Raw genomic sequence first — 16,685 nt, 5'->3', positions numbered from 1 at the left:
GAACTTCATCCATCAAGTCACCCACATCATGTCTCACACAGTTTACTAAAACAACATATCAAAGTAAAAATTCTGAAAAACATTATGAATATTGGGCTAAGTCTTTTTAGGTGTAATGTATCCACACATACGCATCTGTAGTCTCTTGTGGTGCACGCAGTGTTGTCAACTTAAACTGGTCCTTGATGAATTAACTGTAACTTTTTAAATTTGTAAATTTTAATGTTTTATTGCTAAAGCAGACTGCAACTCTGAAAAATAGATAAACAGCACCTATTTATTGTTTTTCTATTTTAAAAGCATTGACGAATAAAAATATGTTCTTTTACAGTTTTTTCCACAATAAAATGCACAATGAAACATGAAGTTATTTTGAGCAGCGAAATGTTTTGTTTATAATTTAATTATAGATTGGGTGACCAGACGTCCCGGTTTATTACACAGGACAGTCCCGGTTTTTGGTAGGATCACTGATTTTTTCTTCTTACATTAAATCTCCTCATCAGTGGGATTCATATTCAGTCCGGGATGTCATGTCCAAGTCAACCCACACCCAAAAGGGGGGTTGGAGGTGAAGATGAGAACAAAAAAACAAGATCACAGCAAAAATATGCAATATATGTAATTACTTGAAAATTATTGAAGCTCTCCATGTCATTATACCACATAAGGCATTCACTAAGATTTTCACTTTGTCATAAGACATCATTGTATGTGTTGTAAAAATAAGTGAATGTTAAAGGGATATTTGATCATTTCCTCACCCTCATGCCATCCCAGATGTGTAAGACTTTCTTTAGCAGAACATGATTGAAGATGTTAAGAACTGTTGGTCCATTCAATGCAAGTAAATGAGAAGCGGTGAGAAACAGATCAATAATTAAGTCATTTTTTACTATAAATCTCCACTTTCACTTTCATAAGCACTCTTCTCTCTTAAGAGTTCTTCTTCTGTTTTTGGTGATTTACATAAGCATATCGCCCCCTACTGGGCAGGGAGGAGAATTTATAGTAAAAACTGAAATATTGTTATATTAATATCTGTTTCTCACCCACACCTATCATATCGCTTCTGAAGACATAGATTAAACCACTGGAGTTGTATGGATTACTTTTATGCTGCATTTATGTGATTTTTGTACCTTGTGAGTTCTGATCACCATTCACTTGCATTGAAAGGACCAACAGAACTGAGAAATTCTTCTAAAAGCTTAATTTGTGTTCAGCAGAAGACAGAAAGTCACACACATCTGGGATGGCATGAGGGTGAGTAAATGATGAGAGAATTTTCATTTTTGGGTAAACTAAGTTTATTTTAAAGACTATCTAGGCACATAATAACACTTTAGAACTGTAAATGTTTATAACTCTTTCAGGCTCACACTTTAAATGCTCAGTGCTTTGTATTTAAGATCATTAAAATAGCAACAGATCCAGTGAAACAATTAAGGTTGAGTGATTGTTTTTACATTTTTACATGCCATTCAAAACGTGCCATTTTACAGTGATAAGAGTGAAATAAAAGACTAAAAATAACACATTTGTACTTTTCTTTTACTTGGAATGTAAATGTTCAGGACAAAGGCAAAAAGGTTACTGTCTCTTTAAGAGGGTTTTATTGTATGATACAACACTGAAGGCACTTTGTGCAGTTTGTTTTGTTGAGTTTAATCTTTTGAGAGCTGTAAAGTCCCATTATTTTCGTACCGTGTCGTGCTGTTGCATCTGTATTCATTTACTTTAAGTATTCTGTTATTTTGTGACAAAAAATAATTTTGCTATTCTCATTCTGCACTGCTAGGGAAGAGGATTTCAGAGATGAATTGACTGAGATTGTGACACTGCAGTCAGTATTAAACTTATGATGATCTTGTACCTGAAGCACGTTCATCCATTCAGCTATTAGTATCTGTTCTTGATGGATCTTCCGTGATCCCTCCCGTGCTGTCAAGTGAAGCACATCAGTTTGGTCTCTCACAGGATACTCTCTCATTTGTTTGGGTGTGAGATGATAAAATACAGACTGCATCCGCTATAATACAGAGCGCAACTCTGATCCTTTTAATACCGGATGTTACGGACTATTGGCAAATGTTATGCGACATATGATGAAGGTTTGTCAATCAACATGAGGACCTAACCTGCCCAATTTTTGACCAGCCCAGCAGGAATTCTCCCGATCTTCCCTATTGCCACTCTGGCCCTGCTCCTCATTGTCCTTCTCGCTATTGTCTCTGGTATCGTTTACAGAGAAAAAATTAATTTTGTTGTGTCGCATGCTGATTTGACGATACATTCATAGATACATTCATGGCAATGACATCATGTGCTCTATGTCGTCCTGTCAGTCGTGTAACTTCTCAGCGAGTGCTAATTACTTCTGTGTTGACTCATTATTTTCCCAAACCAATCGGCAGCGAGAGACAAAAAAGAAATCTCAGTATATATTATTTCTGTAGATAGGGATCATTTTAGATAAAACTAAACTAAATTGAAAGGACAAATTGAAAATGAAATAAATAAAATTCAAATTCAAAACAATAATAACTCTGGTTGTAATGACTAACGCAGCTTTCACTTTCTTTAGTCTATGTTTGAGTGGAGGGGAAAAGCAACAAATAATTGAAATGTCAACAGAACGCAATAAGAATGGTGTTGAAGGACAGTTTTGTCTTTATACACCTAAAGGATATGCTTTCATTTTGAAACCACTTTGAAGTCTGTTGAGCAGGATACTAATCATAAAATGTGTTTTTGTTACATTTATATTGACAATTATTTTTTCTTAGTTGTGAAAGTTAAAATAAGCTTAAAATATTGATGTTGAGTTTACGGTTACAGATTGAATTCAGATTCTTGAACAGATTCATTCGGACTCGACTTGGACTCGGCCTGTTATGGACACGGTCTTGAGTCCAACTCAGACCCTTTTGGACTCAGACTCGACTTGGACTCGGCCTGTTATGGACTCGGTCTTGAGTCCGACTCGGCCCCTTTTGGACTCGGACTCGACTTGGACTCAGCCTGTTATGGATTCAGTCTTGAGTCCAACTCAGACCCTTTTGGACTCAGACTCGACTTGGACTCAGCCTGTTATGGACTCGGTCTTGAGTCCAACTCAGACCCTTTTGGACTCAGACTCAACTTGGACTCAGCCTGTTATGGATTCAGTCTTGAGTCCAACTCGGCTCCTTTTGGACTCGGACTCGACTTGGACTCAGCCTGTTATGGATTCAGTCTTGAGTCTGACTCGGCCCCTTTTGGACTCGGACTCGGCCTGTTATGGACTCGGTCTTGAGTCTGACTCGGCCCCTTTTGGACTCGGACTCGACTCAGACTCAGCCTCTTATGGACTCAGTCTTGAGTCTGACTCGACCCTTTTTGGACTTGGACTCAGCCTGTTATGGACTCGGTCTTCAGTCCGACTCGGCCCCTTTTGGACTTGGACTCGACTCGGACTCGATTGTTTAAAGACTTGGACTTGACCTGGACTCGACTAAGGTGGACTCGAACCCAATACTACATTTATGTATCCTAAATAAAGTACACACAATTAAATTGTTACAAATATTACATATTGGAAACGACAGCTAATAAAAATATTTTTTGCTCACAGTTGAAGCTTACCTTGATTTTTCTTCACAAATCACATCTCATAGGTAATCACAAGCATGCTCTTCACTGACACTGTTTTCTCTATCAATAGAGCTGTTCAGAGTGAAGTCCAAAATAATTAGCATTTTCGAGCCATGCTTTCCCTCTGGATTTTCCAATGGGATTGTATAAAGAAAATTTTGGATTCATGACATAAATAAGGTCTGTGATAAGCATTACTTGAAGATACTTGGACGTTTTGTTCTACAACATAAATTACACACAGACAGACCTTAAAGGTGAACATTTGAAGCCGCAGTGTTTTAGCAACATACATTCTTCAAAATACTGCTCATTCAAAATTCACATTTGAGATATGACTGTGTAATTCATGTTGTAGAACAAAACATCCAAGTATCTTCAAGTAATGCTTATCACAGGGGGCCTGGGTAGCTCAGCAATTAAAGACACTGATTACCACACTTGAAGTCACGAGTTCGAATCCAGGGCATGCTGAGTGACTCCAGTCAGGTCTCCTAAGCAACCAATTGGCCCAGTTGCTAGGGTGGGTAGAGTCACATTGAGTTAACATCCTCGTGGTCGCTATAATGTGGTTCGCAAGGTGAGTTGTGTGTGGATGGAATAGCGTAAGACTCCACACGTGCCATGTCTCCTTGGTAACGTGCTGAAGAAGCCACGTGATAAGATGCGTGGATTGATGGTCTCAGACGCGGAGGCAACGGATTGAGGCGAGTCACAACGCCACCACGAGGACTTAGAGCGCATTGGGAATTGGGCATTCCAAATTGAGGAGAAAAGGGGAGAAAAAAAAAGTAATGCTTATCACAGACCATATTTTACTGATAAGTTGAGAAAACCCATTACAAAAACCCACAGGAAAATCCTGAGGGAGCACATGGGAAATTAGCCTTCCGGGTTCGACAACAAACTGACGTCATGGCTGAACAGCTCTATATCAATTAACATTTGTATGATGGATTCTCATATTTTAAAAATGAAAGTCTCAGTCATGGGTAAACCAATAAAATCTCTACATAGCAGGCATGCAGAAAAGTAGTTTAAATGTGACCTTAAAGTGCCCATAGTTTAATAATTCAGATCAAATTCACTCTCTAATGGCATTCTTTGTTAGAGCATTCATGTGAGATTATTTTCATCATGCTAAATTTCAGTGCAAAACAATACGGTTAAAGACTTTTGTGGACCGTTGAGAAGGAAGGCCATTTTCCGACCCTTTAGGGAACAATCATCTATTCACAAGTCGGCTGTCAAGTATGCACAGTACAGTGAGCGAAACACAATGAAACGGAAAAGAAAAATACTTTAACTCCAGTCTGTCACATACAGTGACTCCATTTTATAAATGTAAGTATTCACAGAGCAAATACCAATTAGTATGCATTACAAACGCTGCCTTCACACACATAATTATAAAGAGATGTATCTAACGAGCAAATATACTGACAGCACGTCCCTTTGGGAAAGGAATTAATTCATCCAAATGTCCCACACGACAGCTTAGAAACGCTACCACTTGATTCATTGGCACAACTGCGTTTCTCGTGTATTGCTTGTTGCGCCCTACATAAGTGTGCAGTGTGCGGATTTACCTGTGATGTGAATATGATACTCGTCTTTAAAGACACGTTTGCACAAGGGCAGTTTGATCTTCACTTGTGTGGTGGAAAGACCCGGTAGATTCATGTCCAGATCGCCCATGAAGTGAGGAAACTCCCAATCCTGAAGCAAGAACGTTCCAACAAACAACTTTTAATTCAAGTCAGACCTTGAACTACATACATACTTGGTTACTCAACTAGATAAGGTAAAAGAAAATAGGACCCAGAATATAATTTCCAATCTGGGTCCTGAAGCAAAACCCGTTGAAAATCACTGCACTTTAGCTTCAATAACAACATACTGTTTTATTAAAATAGATGCATAAACACTTTAGGTCTTACAGTCCAACATAAGATATTAATAAATAACCCTAACTCATAAAATAAAACATAATTAATGTGCACTCAAGTGGGCGATAGAGTTATTATTCAGCTAGCTATAAACACTTGAACTAACTTTAAGTAACTAAGATGAACATTTACACTTATGCCCACTATTACGCTGGTTGTGCCAACTTCGTTCCATAAGAATTGTTCAGACACATTTTCGAAAGGCACAACATTATGCTTGCGTAGCCAGACTTTGGCCTGTAAGCAACCGCCTAGAAACAAATACATCTATATTTCTGCATTTGGCAGGTGCTTTTAATAAAGGGCACGTTCAGTCCAAATGCGTACTCGCTAGAGGTTTTACCGATATATCGGCACCGATTGATGCTTTTCCGAACTATCGGTTATCTGCAAAAATCTATGCCGATAATTTTATTATTAACCTTGTGTGACCCCGCGCCCACATGCGTGGACATTGTATTTTGGCTTCACTATATGCAACACATAATTTAAATTAATTTAAACTGACTGATCTCAGTTCAGGAGACTTTGTGCTGTCAGTAAAGTGTCCAACTTTCAACACACAGATTTATGTGACAAAACAACATGGCGCTGATCACAGCAGAGTTTGTCTTTGGGAGAAACGGCAACAAAACAACATCTGGTAAGAAACCTAATTAAGTTTTTACATAGAAACCTGTTTGAGTCAAAAGATTAGAGTCTCTAGTTTAATCCGATATGCCATTTTTAACATTTGAGCGATTTATTGCGAAACGGCACGCTGTTAAACACAATGACCACATTTGTGGACCGTATGCTCTGTTTCAGTTCAAATATCCTATATTCACTGTACATTATCACACTGAGAATTAATAGATGCATCCAAAAACTGGAAAATGTGTCTTTCAGAGGCTTTATATGGAGTTAGGATGAAAATAAGGTGCATTTCAAACTGTTCTGAGACCAGTGCAGACAGACAGCACACTGGAGGTTAAGTCATTCACTAAATAGGGAGCAAGGGAGCATCCTATAGCTCTCTATGCAGTTAAGTGCATTCACTCCTAAAATCTGATCAAAAGTTCAGTTTCAGGCTGCAGATGATGTTTGGATCACTCAACATGTTTGACAGACATGTGACAATGATAATCAGTACATAGATTCAGAATTTATAATGTATCATTTTATTTTAACATGGTTGACAGTGATTGGATGATGCTGGACATTACTTTGAATCAGAACTAATTATGCTAATTTCTGATGTAATGTCTGTAACATCTAAAAACATAAATAATCAACACTCCTGGAAACATAATAAACAACTTGCTAAAAAAAAAAACTTTCTATAGCTTGATATTATTTAAAATATCAAACCTTAGTCCCTCTGTCCATATATGTGTACATACATTTTTAGTAAAACTATTTTGCATGTTTATTAGTCATGCAGGGGTCTCAGGAGGTTATTATTCCTCTGTGGCTGGACCTTGAGGCTTCTACAGTGTAACAGTGGCCTTTAGATAAAAGCAATTACTGCCGTGAAAGGCGTCCAATTTGTTACAGTATGGTTATAAAAATAGGCACTTCAAGGAGGTTTTGTTGTTCAGTAGATAGAAGTTCATCATAACACTTTAATGTTCATGTTGATTTTCACTGACGGTATAATTATAGAAAAGGTCTTTTATTGATGAATTACTGCTCATTCAGTATTTATTTGCCCACATAACAATGTTTACTTTATAGTGTTTTTATTGTAATACATTGTAGACAGGGCCGTAACCACAATATACTTTGAGGGGTACAAGTCCCCTCCAATAATCAGATATGGCCAGATTGTTCCCCCCAATAACTGATATCTTTGTTCCTGTTCTGCTGCAGTTCATTATGCACCGCTGTCTAATTGCCATTAAGTTGTTGCAGGAATAACATAATGGACAGCCAATCAAATCGATGAAGGCGGGACTCAAGTTTAAGACGCTAAGCGGGAACCTTGTGGATTATTCCAGCGCCATGCATCACCAAGCAGTTCAGGTTAAGAGTGTTAGTGTCATGTGAGATGTATCTAAATAAACATGCAACATTTGACCTCTGTTTTATGATTGAAATGTTGTACCGACCGACAGTAATTTCCAAGGGTGCAAACTATTCACCATTTCAGGCTTAAGACAGTGCGAATGTATGTATATTGTAAAGGAATTGAATGAATGTGGTAATCTGGCCCAAAAGTTGTTGAGCGGGGGGTGGGGGGTTGGTGGGTAATTTGGCCCAAAAGATGTTGAGCAGGAGGGGGGTGGGTGTCCATTTCTGCATATCGCAGCCCCCTTCAGCATATCACAGCGCTGTTTTGTGGCCCGTTCCGCATAACGCGGCGGCCCATTTCAGCTTATTGCGGCCCATTCAGCCCCATTTCGTGGCCAGCCCACCGGGAAAAGTCCTGGTTCTCCCAATGGCCAGTCCGCCCCTGGAGTATGTCTTGTCAGGTTTGTGCTCAAAAAATGAGCCTCCAGTTAAAGTAGTTCACCTAAAAATGGAAAATGGACCTTTACTCACTCATTTACTCGCCTTTATGTTGTTCAAAACCCATATGCTGTTACTTTTTCTTGGAACATAAAATAGATATTTTAAGCAGCTCTATTCCATAGAGTAACAGTTTATAGTGAGCAGGAGCTGTCGAGCTTCATAAAGGACTATAAATCGTTATTAAATGTTCAGTATAAAGACATCATAACAGTCTTCCATATGACTCGTGCATTATATTCCAAGCTTTCTGCGGCCACACAACAGCTATATGTTGTATGGACTACATTTATGGTATATTAATTATGATTTTTTTTCTCTTTGGACCTTGACAACAGTGGTCAATATGAACTGGTTTTGTATGGAAAAGAGCAGCGTTCAGATTCGTGGCTTGTTGAGAGCGTTACCACGGAGACATAGCGCTTGTGGAGGCTTCACGCTATTCTCCGCAGCATGCACGCACAACTCACCACGCGCCCCACCGAGAGAGCGAACCACATTATAGCGACCTCGAGGAGTTTACCCCATGTGACTCTACCCTCCCTAGCAACCGGGCCAATTTGGTTGCTTAGGAGACCTGACTGGAGTCACTCAGCATGCCCTGGGATTTGAACTCACGACTCCAGGGGTTATAGTCAACGTCAATACTCGCTGAGCTACCCAGGCCCCCCAACAGTGTTTGTCTTAAACTGTGTGCCTTTATTCAGAACATTATTGCATTTATTGCAATGTTCAAGACATGGTTACGGCCTTGATTGTAGATAATTGTAAGCACATGTTTTGTTTAACTTTGCAACCTCCCAAAACGCTCTAGAAACTCTTTAGCAATGTCTTTGCAACCATCAACAACACCCTAGCATTGTGACAGTGAGGTTTTTTTGAGGGGGCAAACAGCACTCACATTATCTTATCGTTTTAAGCCGTCTTTCTCAAAGCAAAACCCTTTTTGATATGTTTGCTTGTGTTTGTCTGTTTGTGTGTGTTCAGAAGTTCGAGCATCTCTCTTTGTGATGGTCTCTTGTACTTTTCCGTTGACATTTATAAGAGATCAAAAATGAATTGCGAGGCTTCGAAAGTCTGAGCTCAGGAACGCGCCAAGAGATCCTGATGTCTAACTGAGCACAGACGAACCGACGTCTAACCCCCTCGCGAGCTCCCGAGACTGTTCTGAGAACAGTCAGACAAAACTCAATGAAACTTTGGTAATATATAAGGAGCATGTGAGACGCAGAAGCGCTCTGCCCAAGGACAAATGTGAAAATAAAATGGATTAAGAAGCAATATTCAGAATAATGTTGTTTCTTGGCATTTAAGCTTTGTGTAGAGCTAACGAGAAGGTATATAATTACAATCTCTCTCTTTTAGCAGCTCATATAGTTTCATCTCATTTACGTTAATGATACAAAATGAAGCTTAAATTACGTGGAATAAAATCAATGGAAGTATTTCAAATGAGAGCTTGTAAATGGTGCTGACTCCTGGGTGTTAATTAGCCACTGAATAAAATATCAGAGCAGAGATTAACCGTCACACAGAGCGAACATGGACAAAGGTGAAGTGAAATATTTTAGCGTGTGAAGACGAAGAGATGACACAGAGAGATTATACACATATAAAGACACGCACTGAAGGAATTACTGCAATCAGTCAAACAATGTCAACACATTCACTCCGCGTAAGTGATTGAGACACTGTAATCAAAAATAGACAGACATCGGTGATTTGAACAAAAGCTCTGATTGTGTGATTGATGCTGAATCATAAAATAAAATAAAAAGCAATGAGAAGTGACAGTTGAATAAAATCAAGGTAAATACATCTGTGGACAAATCAATCAATCTGACATATATATTTATACACAAATAATATATACATATATAACTATATATTATATGATTAAAACAATGACACATGACGTTAAAAAGGGTGACATTCACTACATAAAATATATACTGATGGAAAAAAATAATAATAAACTAATTAAATAAATATAAAAATTATAAAAATTAGATATGATGATTGAAAAGTCAAGGTAAACTGACTTTTGAAAATATTTAAAATTAATTAATCCATTGAAAGAAACCAATGAATGAATTAATGAATAAGATGTCAAGTATGCCTCTATTGAAATGACCATCACATGGTTTGGAAGTTTAAAATGGATCAAAATGAAAATGACCCACTTTAACAAACACTGACCAAAATATTGGTTGTGTGTGTGTGTGTGTGTTTATTGAGGTTATTACTGGCGTACAGCGTGAGACACTTTAGAGCAGATATTAGCATATTCATGAGGCACTGACACACTGCCTGCAGTGATGAGGACGATATTAAACAAGAATCAGTCCAGAGACGACGCACACACACACACTCATAGACACAGTCACACACACAGACCACAGTAATACACACACACACAGACACAGTCACACACACACGTTCACAGACCACAGTAATACACATACACACACACACACACACACACAGACACAGTCACACATGCAGACCACTGTAATACACATACATACACACACACAGACCACAGTCACACACACAGACACAGTCACACACACAGACACAGTCACACACATGCACTCACAGACAGTCACACACACAGACCACAGTAATACACACACACACACACACAGACACAGTCTCACAGACACACACACACACACACACACACACACACACACACACAGACACAGTCACAGACACAGACACAGACACAGTCACACACATACACTCACACACACACAGTCACACATGCAGACCACAGTAATACACATACATACACACACACACACACAGTCACACACACAGACTCAGTCACACACACACACACACAGACACAGTCACACACACAGACACAGTCACACACATACACTCACAGACAGTCACACACACAGACCACAGTAATACACACACACACACACACACACACACACAGACACAGTCTCACAGACACACACACACACACACACACACACACACACAGACACAGTCACACACACAGACATAGTCACACACATACACTCACACAGTCACACACACTCACAGACAGTCACACATGCAGACCACAGTAATACACATACATACACACACACACACACAGACTCAGTCACACACACACACACACACACACACATGCAGACACAGTCTCACACACACACACACACACAGACAGACACAGTCTCACACACACACACACACACACACACACACACAGACACAGTCACACACACACACACACACAGACACAGTCACACACACAGACACAGTCACACACATACACTCACAGACAGTCACACACACAGACCACAGTAATACACCTACACACACACACACACACACACACAGTCACACACACTCACAGACAGTCACACATGCAGACCACAGTAATACACATACATACACACACACACACACACACATACACACACAGTCACAGTCACACACACAGACACACACACACACACACACACACACACACACAGACACAGTCTCTCACACACACACACACACACACAGACACAGTCTCTCACACACACACACACACACAGACAGTCACACAGAGACACAGTCACACACAGTCACACACACACACAGACACACACACAGACCACAGAAATACACACACACTCACAGACACACACACAGACACAGTCTCACAGACAGACACACAGTCACACACACACACCACAGTAATACACACACACACACACACACACACAGTCACACACACACACACACACCACAGTAATACACACACACACACACACACACAGACACAGTCTCACAGACACACACACACACACAGACACAGTCTCACAGTCTCACACACACACACACACACAGTCTCACAGACACACACACACACAGTCTCACAGACACACACACACACACACACACACACACACGCACAGTCTCACAGACACACACACAGACACAGTCTCACAGACACACACACACACAGACACAGTCTCACAGTCTCACAGTCACACACACACACACACACACACACACACACACACATGTTTTATATCATTGTGGGGACTCTCCATAGACTTCCATGCATTTTTTGGATTTTATACAGATCTAACGATAATTTATATCCCCTAACCCTATCCCTAAACCTCACCCTCACAGAAACATTTTTGCATTTTTACATTTTCAAAAAAACATCATTTAGTTTGTTTAATAAGCCATTTCCCTCGTGGGGACCGCTGGCTGGTCCACACAATGTAGGTGATCTCAGGTTTTACTATCCTTGTGGGGACATTTGGTCCCACCAATGTAGTATAAACATGTACACACACACACACACAGACACACAGACACAATCACAGTCACACAAACACACACAGAAACCAAAACATTTCATTGTCCGTATTTTTGTCTTGTTCTCAAGTAAATATTGAAACATAATTTAAACAAGATTCCTTTACCTGAGAAGCAAATCTGTGTATAATAACACTTGTTTTCAGATAATATCCTGATATATGAAGTTTATTCCAGATATTATCTGGGACCATTTCATTCTAGAGAGCATCTGATTGGACAAAAATCTGAGAAGTGTAACATGAGTCATCAGTATTTGTATTTTTTATTTTAAATATATATGGGTCAATGACGTAATCTTTTTTTTATTTTTTTTATTTTTTATCTAGTTTTATATATATATATATATATATATATAAAAAAAACACATTCAAAAACAATTCGCCATTTAAATATATATATTAAAAAGTGGATTAACCCTCCGGAAACAGTAAAAAATAAATAAATCAATAAAATCCTTATTAAAAGCTGAAATTGTAGAAAAAAGAAATTACATTTTATTTCATTTTTTTTTATTATTAAGTTAAATTTAAATTTCTATGTTAAGCACTTTCAATTACAATTGTGTATGAAATGTGCAAAATAAATCAAACTTTTCTTTAAAAAAACAGCAGTGAAACAATTTTCTTTTAAAATGTTATTAATATTTAAAACACATTTTACTCTAAATTAAAGTCAGGTGCTGTAACCAACATACAGTTCTCCATTCTGCTGTCATGTGATACAAATATATAAAAATAAAACACTGGTGACGCCTTTAAACCCTCATGACTGTGTGTGAAGTTTAAAAAATATCAGATATTTTGACATTTTTATGAAAAGGCAAATTTCAGGTCAAATGCAGTAACAAAGAAAACATCTTGGTACTTGTGATTAAACACACAGTTTTGAGTTCATCGATACAATGCTTTTTGTCATGGGGTCTTTAATATCTTTCACAACTGATCTTGTTTTAGGGGTTTTTTACTGTTAAACAAGACAAAAATAGTGATTTAGAAATCACAAAAGCTTTATGCAGGGTAGAAGAGTGTAGATGGGGTTGTGTTTGTACCTGCATGATGATGAGGAGGTCAAAGACCAGGATGAAGGACGCGAGGAACGCTCTGGAAACCTCATCACTGGGCAGAAACCCGCGGTTCAGATTATCCCACCTGATCCAGTCAGTACTGATGACCAGAACCACCACAGAGCTCAGACAGACCAACACCGTCCTGAGAGAACAAGATGACCAGACTCATTAGTGCTGTTTAGTATTACTAGTGCTCATTTAAATAAACTCTAACAATAATATTAAACTTCACTGACTGACATGCACACAGCCAATCAGATCAAAGCTTTTTGTGTTTAATCTGTATTAGATGCTCCATGAACGGTCTGTGGTTGTCTTAAAGTGAAACTACATATCTTCTGTCATTTATCAAACGGTAACGAGCATCTAATAAGCAGTGTACAATCTCTTAAACACACTGCACAGTGAAAAACTGCAGTCTGTCAGGATTCGCTCAGAAGTCCAGTCATCTCGCCGGATTACTGCGAGTGTGAAATGATGTCTGTCATTTACTAATGGATAGAGACGCTCCAAGAGAGTCCATTAATAAAAGACAGACAGAGAGAGAGAGAGAGAGAGAGAGAGAGAGAGAGAGAGAGAGAGTATGAAATTAATCTTATCTTGTCTGGGCACTGCCGTGCAGTTCTGATAGAATCAATGAATAAAACAGACTCCAGATCAGTTATTGCTGTCAGTGTGTCTGCATTCATTAGCCAATGAAAGATAAAAGCTGATCTGAGGTCAGAACCTTGGTTCTAAAAGGTTTGATGAATCGTAAATCTTAAAAGAATATAGTTCATGTAGTGCTCAATACTTTTAGTATACTTTTATGGAACTTTCATGTCATTTTTGGGACTAGATCATGAAACTAAGCTTGAACCATGACGGTAAGGATGAAAATAGGGGAATTTTAACCTCGTGCAACCCTGCGTCTACATGAGCGGACGTTGTATTTTGGCTTTGCTATATGCAACGCATAATTTAAATGAATTTAAATCGACTGAATACTGTTAACAAGACTCTAGACTGACATTTAATGGTTAATCTTCTGCCGCACCGAGTCACGTGACACAACAGCATGACGTCTATTTCCGTGAAGCACTTCTACGGGTGCAGAGCCAACAAAAGTGACTCTAGTAAGAAATCTCTTTAAGTGTTTTCATTGAAACATGTTTGGTTGTAAAGAGGAGAGTCTGTAGTTTCGTTTGATATGCTGCTTTAAAAAATCTGTTCATTTTTCACTCGTCAGCGCGCTGATAAACATGATGTCCACATACGTGGATTTTGGGACATTATTCCCTCAAAAGTTGAAAAAACATGTTCAATATTAACACATTTGTAGGTCATTTTGCTTCATTTTAATATACATTTATTTTGTTATCACTGTGCAATACGGTTCTATTCATTAACATTAATAAATGTATTCCTATATTTACTGTACATTATCACATTGAGAATTAATGAGTTCATGCAAAAACTGGAAAAAGTTGCTTTTAGAGGCTTTATATGGAGTTAGGATGAAAATAAGGTGCATTTCAAACTGTTCTGAGACCAATGCAGACAGACAGCACACTGGAGGTTAAGTCATTCACTAAATAGGGAGCAAGGGAGCATCCTATAGCTCTCTATGCAGTTAAGTGCATTCACTCCTAAAATCTGATCAAAAGTTCAGTTTCAGGCTGCAGATGATGTTTGGATCACTCAACATGTTTGACAGACATGTGACAATGATAATCAGTACATATATTCAGAATTTATAATGTATCATTTTATTTTAACATGGTTGACAGTGATTGGATGATGCTGGACATTACTTTTTTTTTTTTTTTTTCTCCCAATTTGGAATGCCCAATTCCCAATGTGCTCTAAGTCCTCGAGGTCGCATAGTGACTCGCCTCAGTCCGGGTGGCAGAGGACAAATCCCAATGGCCTCCGCGTCTGAGACCGTCAATCCTCGCATCTTATCACGTGGCTTGTTGAGCGCGTTGCCACGGAGACATAGTGCGTGTGGAGCTTCACGCCATCCACCGCGGCAACGACGCTCAACTCACCACGTGCCCCACTGAGAACGAACCACATTATAGCGACCACGAGGAGGTTACCCCATGTGACTCTACCCTCCCTAGCAACCAGGCCAATTTGGTTGCTTAGGAGACCTGGCTGGAGTCACTCAGCACGAGCGAACTAGCGAACTCCAGGGGTGGTAGCCAGCATCTTTTACCACTGAGCTACCCAGGCCCCCTGCTGGACATTACTTTGAATCAGAATTAATTATGCTAATTTCTGATGTAATGTCTGTAACATGAATAATCAACACTCCTGGACACATAATACATAAGACTTTATATAGCTTGATATTATTTACAATTTCACAACTTAGTCCCACTGTCCACATATGTGAACTTTGTTCTAGAATGTTTTTGTTTTCGTTTTTTTGGCACGTTTATTTGGTGCTACTAGTTACAAATCAAAAAACTGAAATGGAAAATGCACACAGAAGTCACGCTCGGGTCTCAGGAGGTTAAACAAGAAAACTCGTCACCTCACTTTTTCATTAAAAATGTTGTAGTTGTGTCTATATGTCCTGTTTCCAACACTATGCATCATTCTCATTACCACAACTGATGCTCAATTTGTAAGATTTAATGATCAACTTTGACCACTAAAATTGGTTTTCAAATACCTCTTATTTACCGATGCTTGTAATGGGTGCCACTATTATTAGTAGGGATGCACCGATACCACTTTTTCTCTTCCGATCCGATTCCGATATTGGAAATCTCAGTATCGGCCGATACCGATCTCAAGCCGATACCAGTGTTGTAAGAAACACAAACCTCTAACTACACATTATTTCAATATAAATGTATAGCTTATTAAGAAACACTTGATTATTAACTAGTATACTGGATAATGTAGCAGCAAAATTAACAGTAATTCCAGTATAAATCATCACTTGTATCTGGACTGTAAAGGATTCAGATCTCTTTTTTTGTTCAGTTTAGTTGTAAGACATCAGTCCACTTTTCATTCACACAGTTATTATTTTTTAGAACCCATTCAACTGAAATATGATTATAATTTGTAAACAAATGATAATAATAATAATATATTATACTAGTAATATATAGTAATATATCTCAATCGTGCACCTTTAACTTTTAAACCCTCACGCTTTTATTTTGACATTCTGAACTCTCCAGGAAGTCCTGTATGTGTCT

General features: G+C 38.7%; 1 protein-coding gene across 2 annotated transcripts in view; it reads right to left on the bottom strand.

Annotated features, from left to right (window-relative positions):
- tmem117 (transmembrane protein 117) overlaps positions 1–16,685 on the bottom strand; it is a 70,429-nt gene that overhangs the window by 3,475 nt on the left and 50,269 nt on the right. Inside the window, exons 6-7 of one of the 2 annotated variants that reach the window (XM_051690271.1) lie at positions 13,468–13,627; positions 5,226–5,355 (exon numbers count right to left, since the gene is read on the bottom strand). In XM_051690271.1, coding sequence (XP_051546231.1) covers positions 5,226–5,355; positions 13,468–13,627 — 290 coding nt within the window. Of the gene's footprint in view, positions 1–5,225; positions 5,356–7,856; positions 8,080–13,467; positions 13,628–16,685 lie in introns of those variants that run through there. The other variant, XM_051690272.1, reaches the window with a different exon arrangement.

The sequence above is a fragment of the Myxocyprinus asiaticus genome, chromosome 46, assembly GCF_019703515.2.
Source record: "Myxocyprinus asiaticus isolate MX2 ecotype Aquarium Trade chromosome 46, UBuf_Myxa_2, whole genome shotgun sequence".
In the NCBI taxonomy this organism is placed as follows: Eukaryota; Metazoa; Chordata; class Actinopteri; order Cypriniformes; family Catostomidae; genus Myxocyprinus; species Myxocyprinus asiaticus.
Note: the sequence above shows the minus strand (reverse complement) of the source record. Positions and strands in the feature narration are given on the sequence as shown.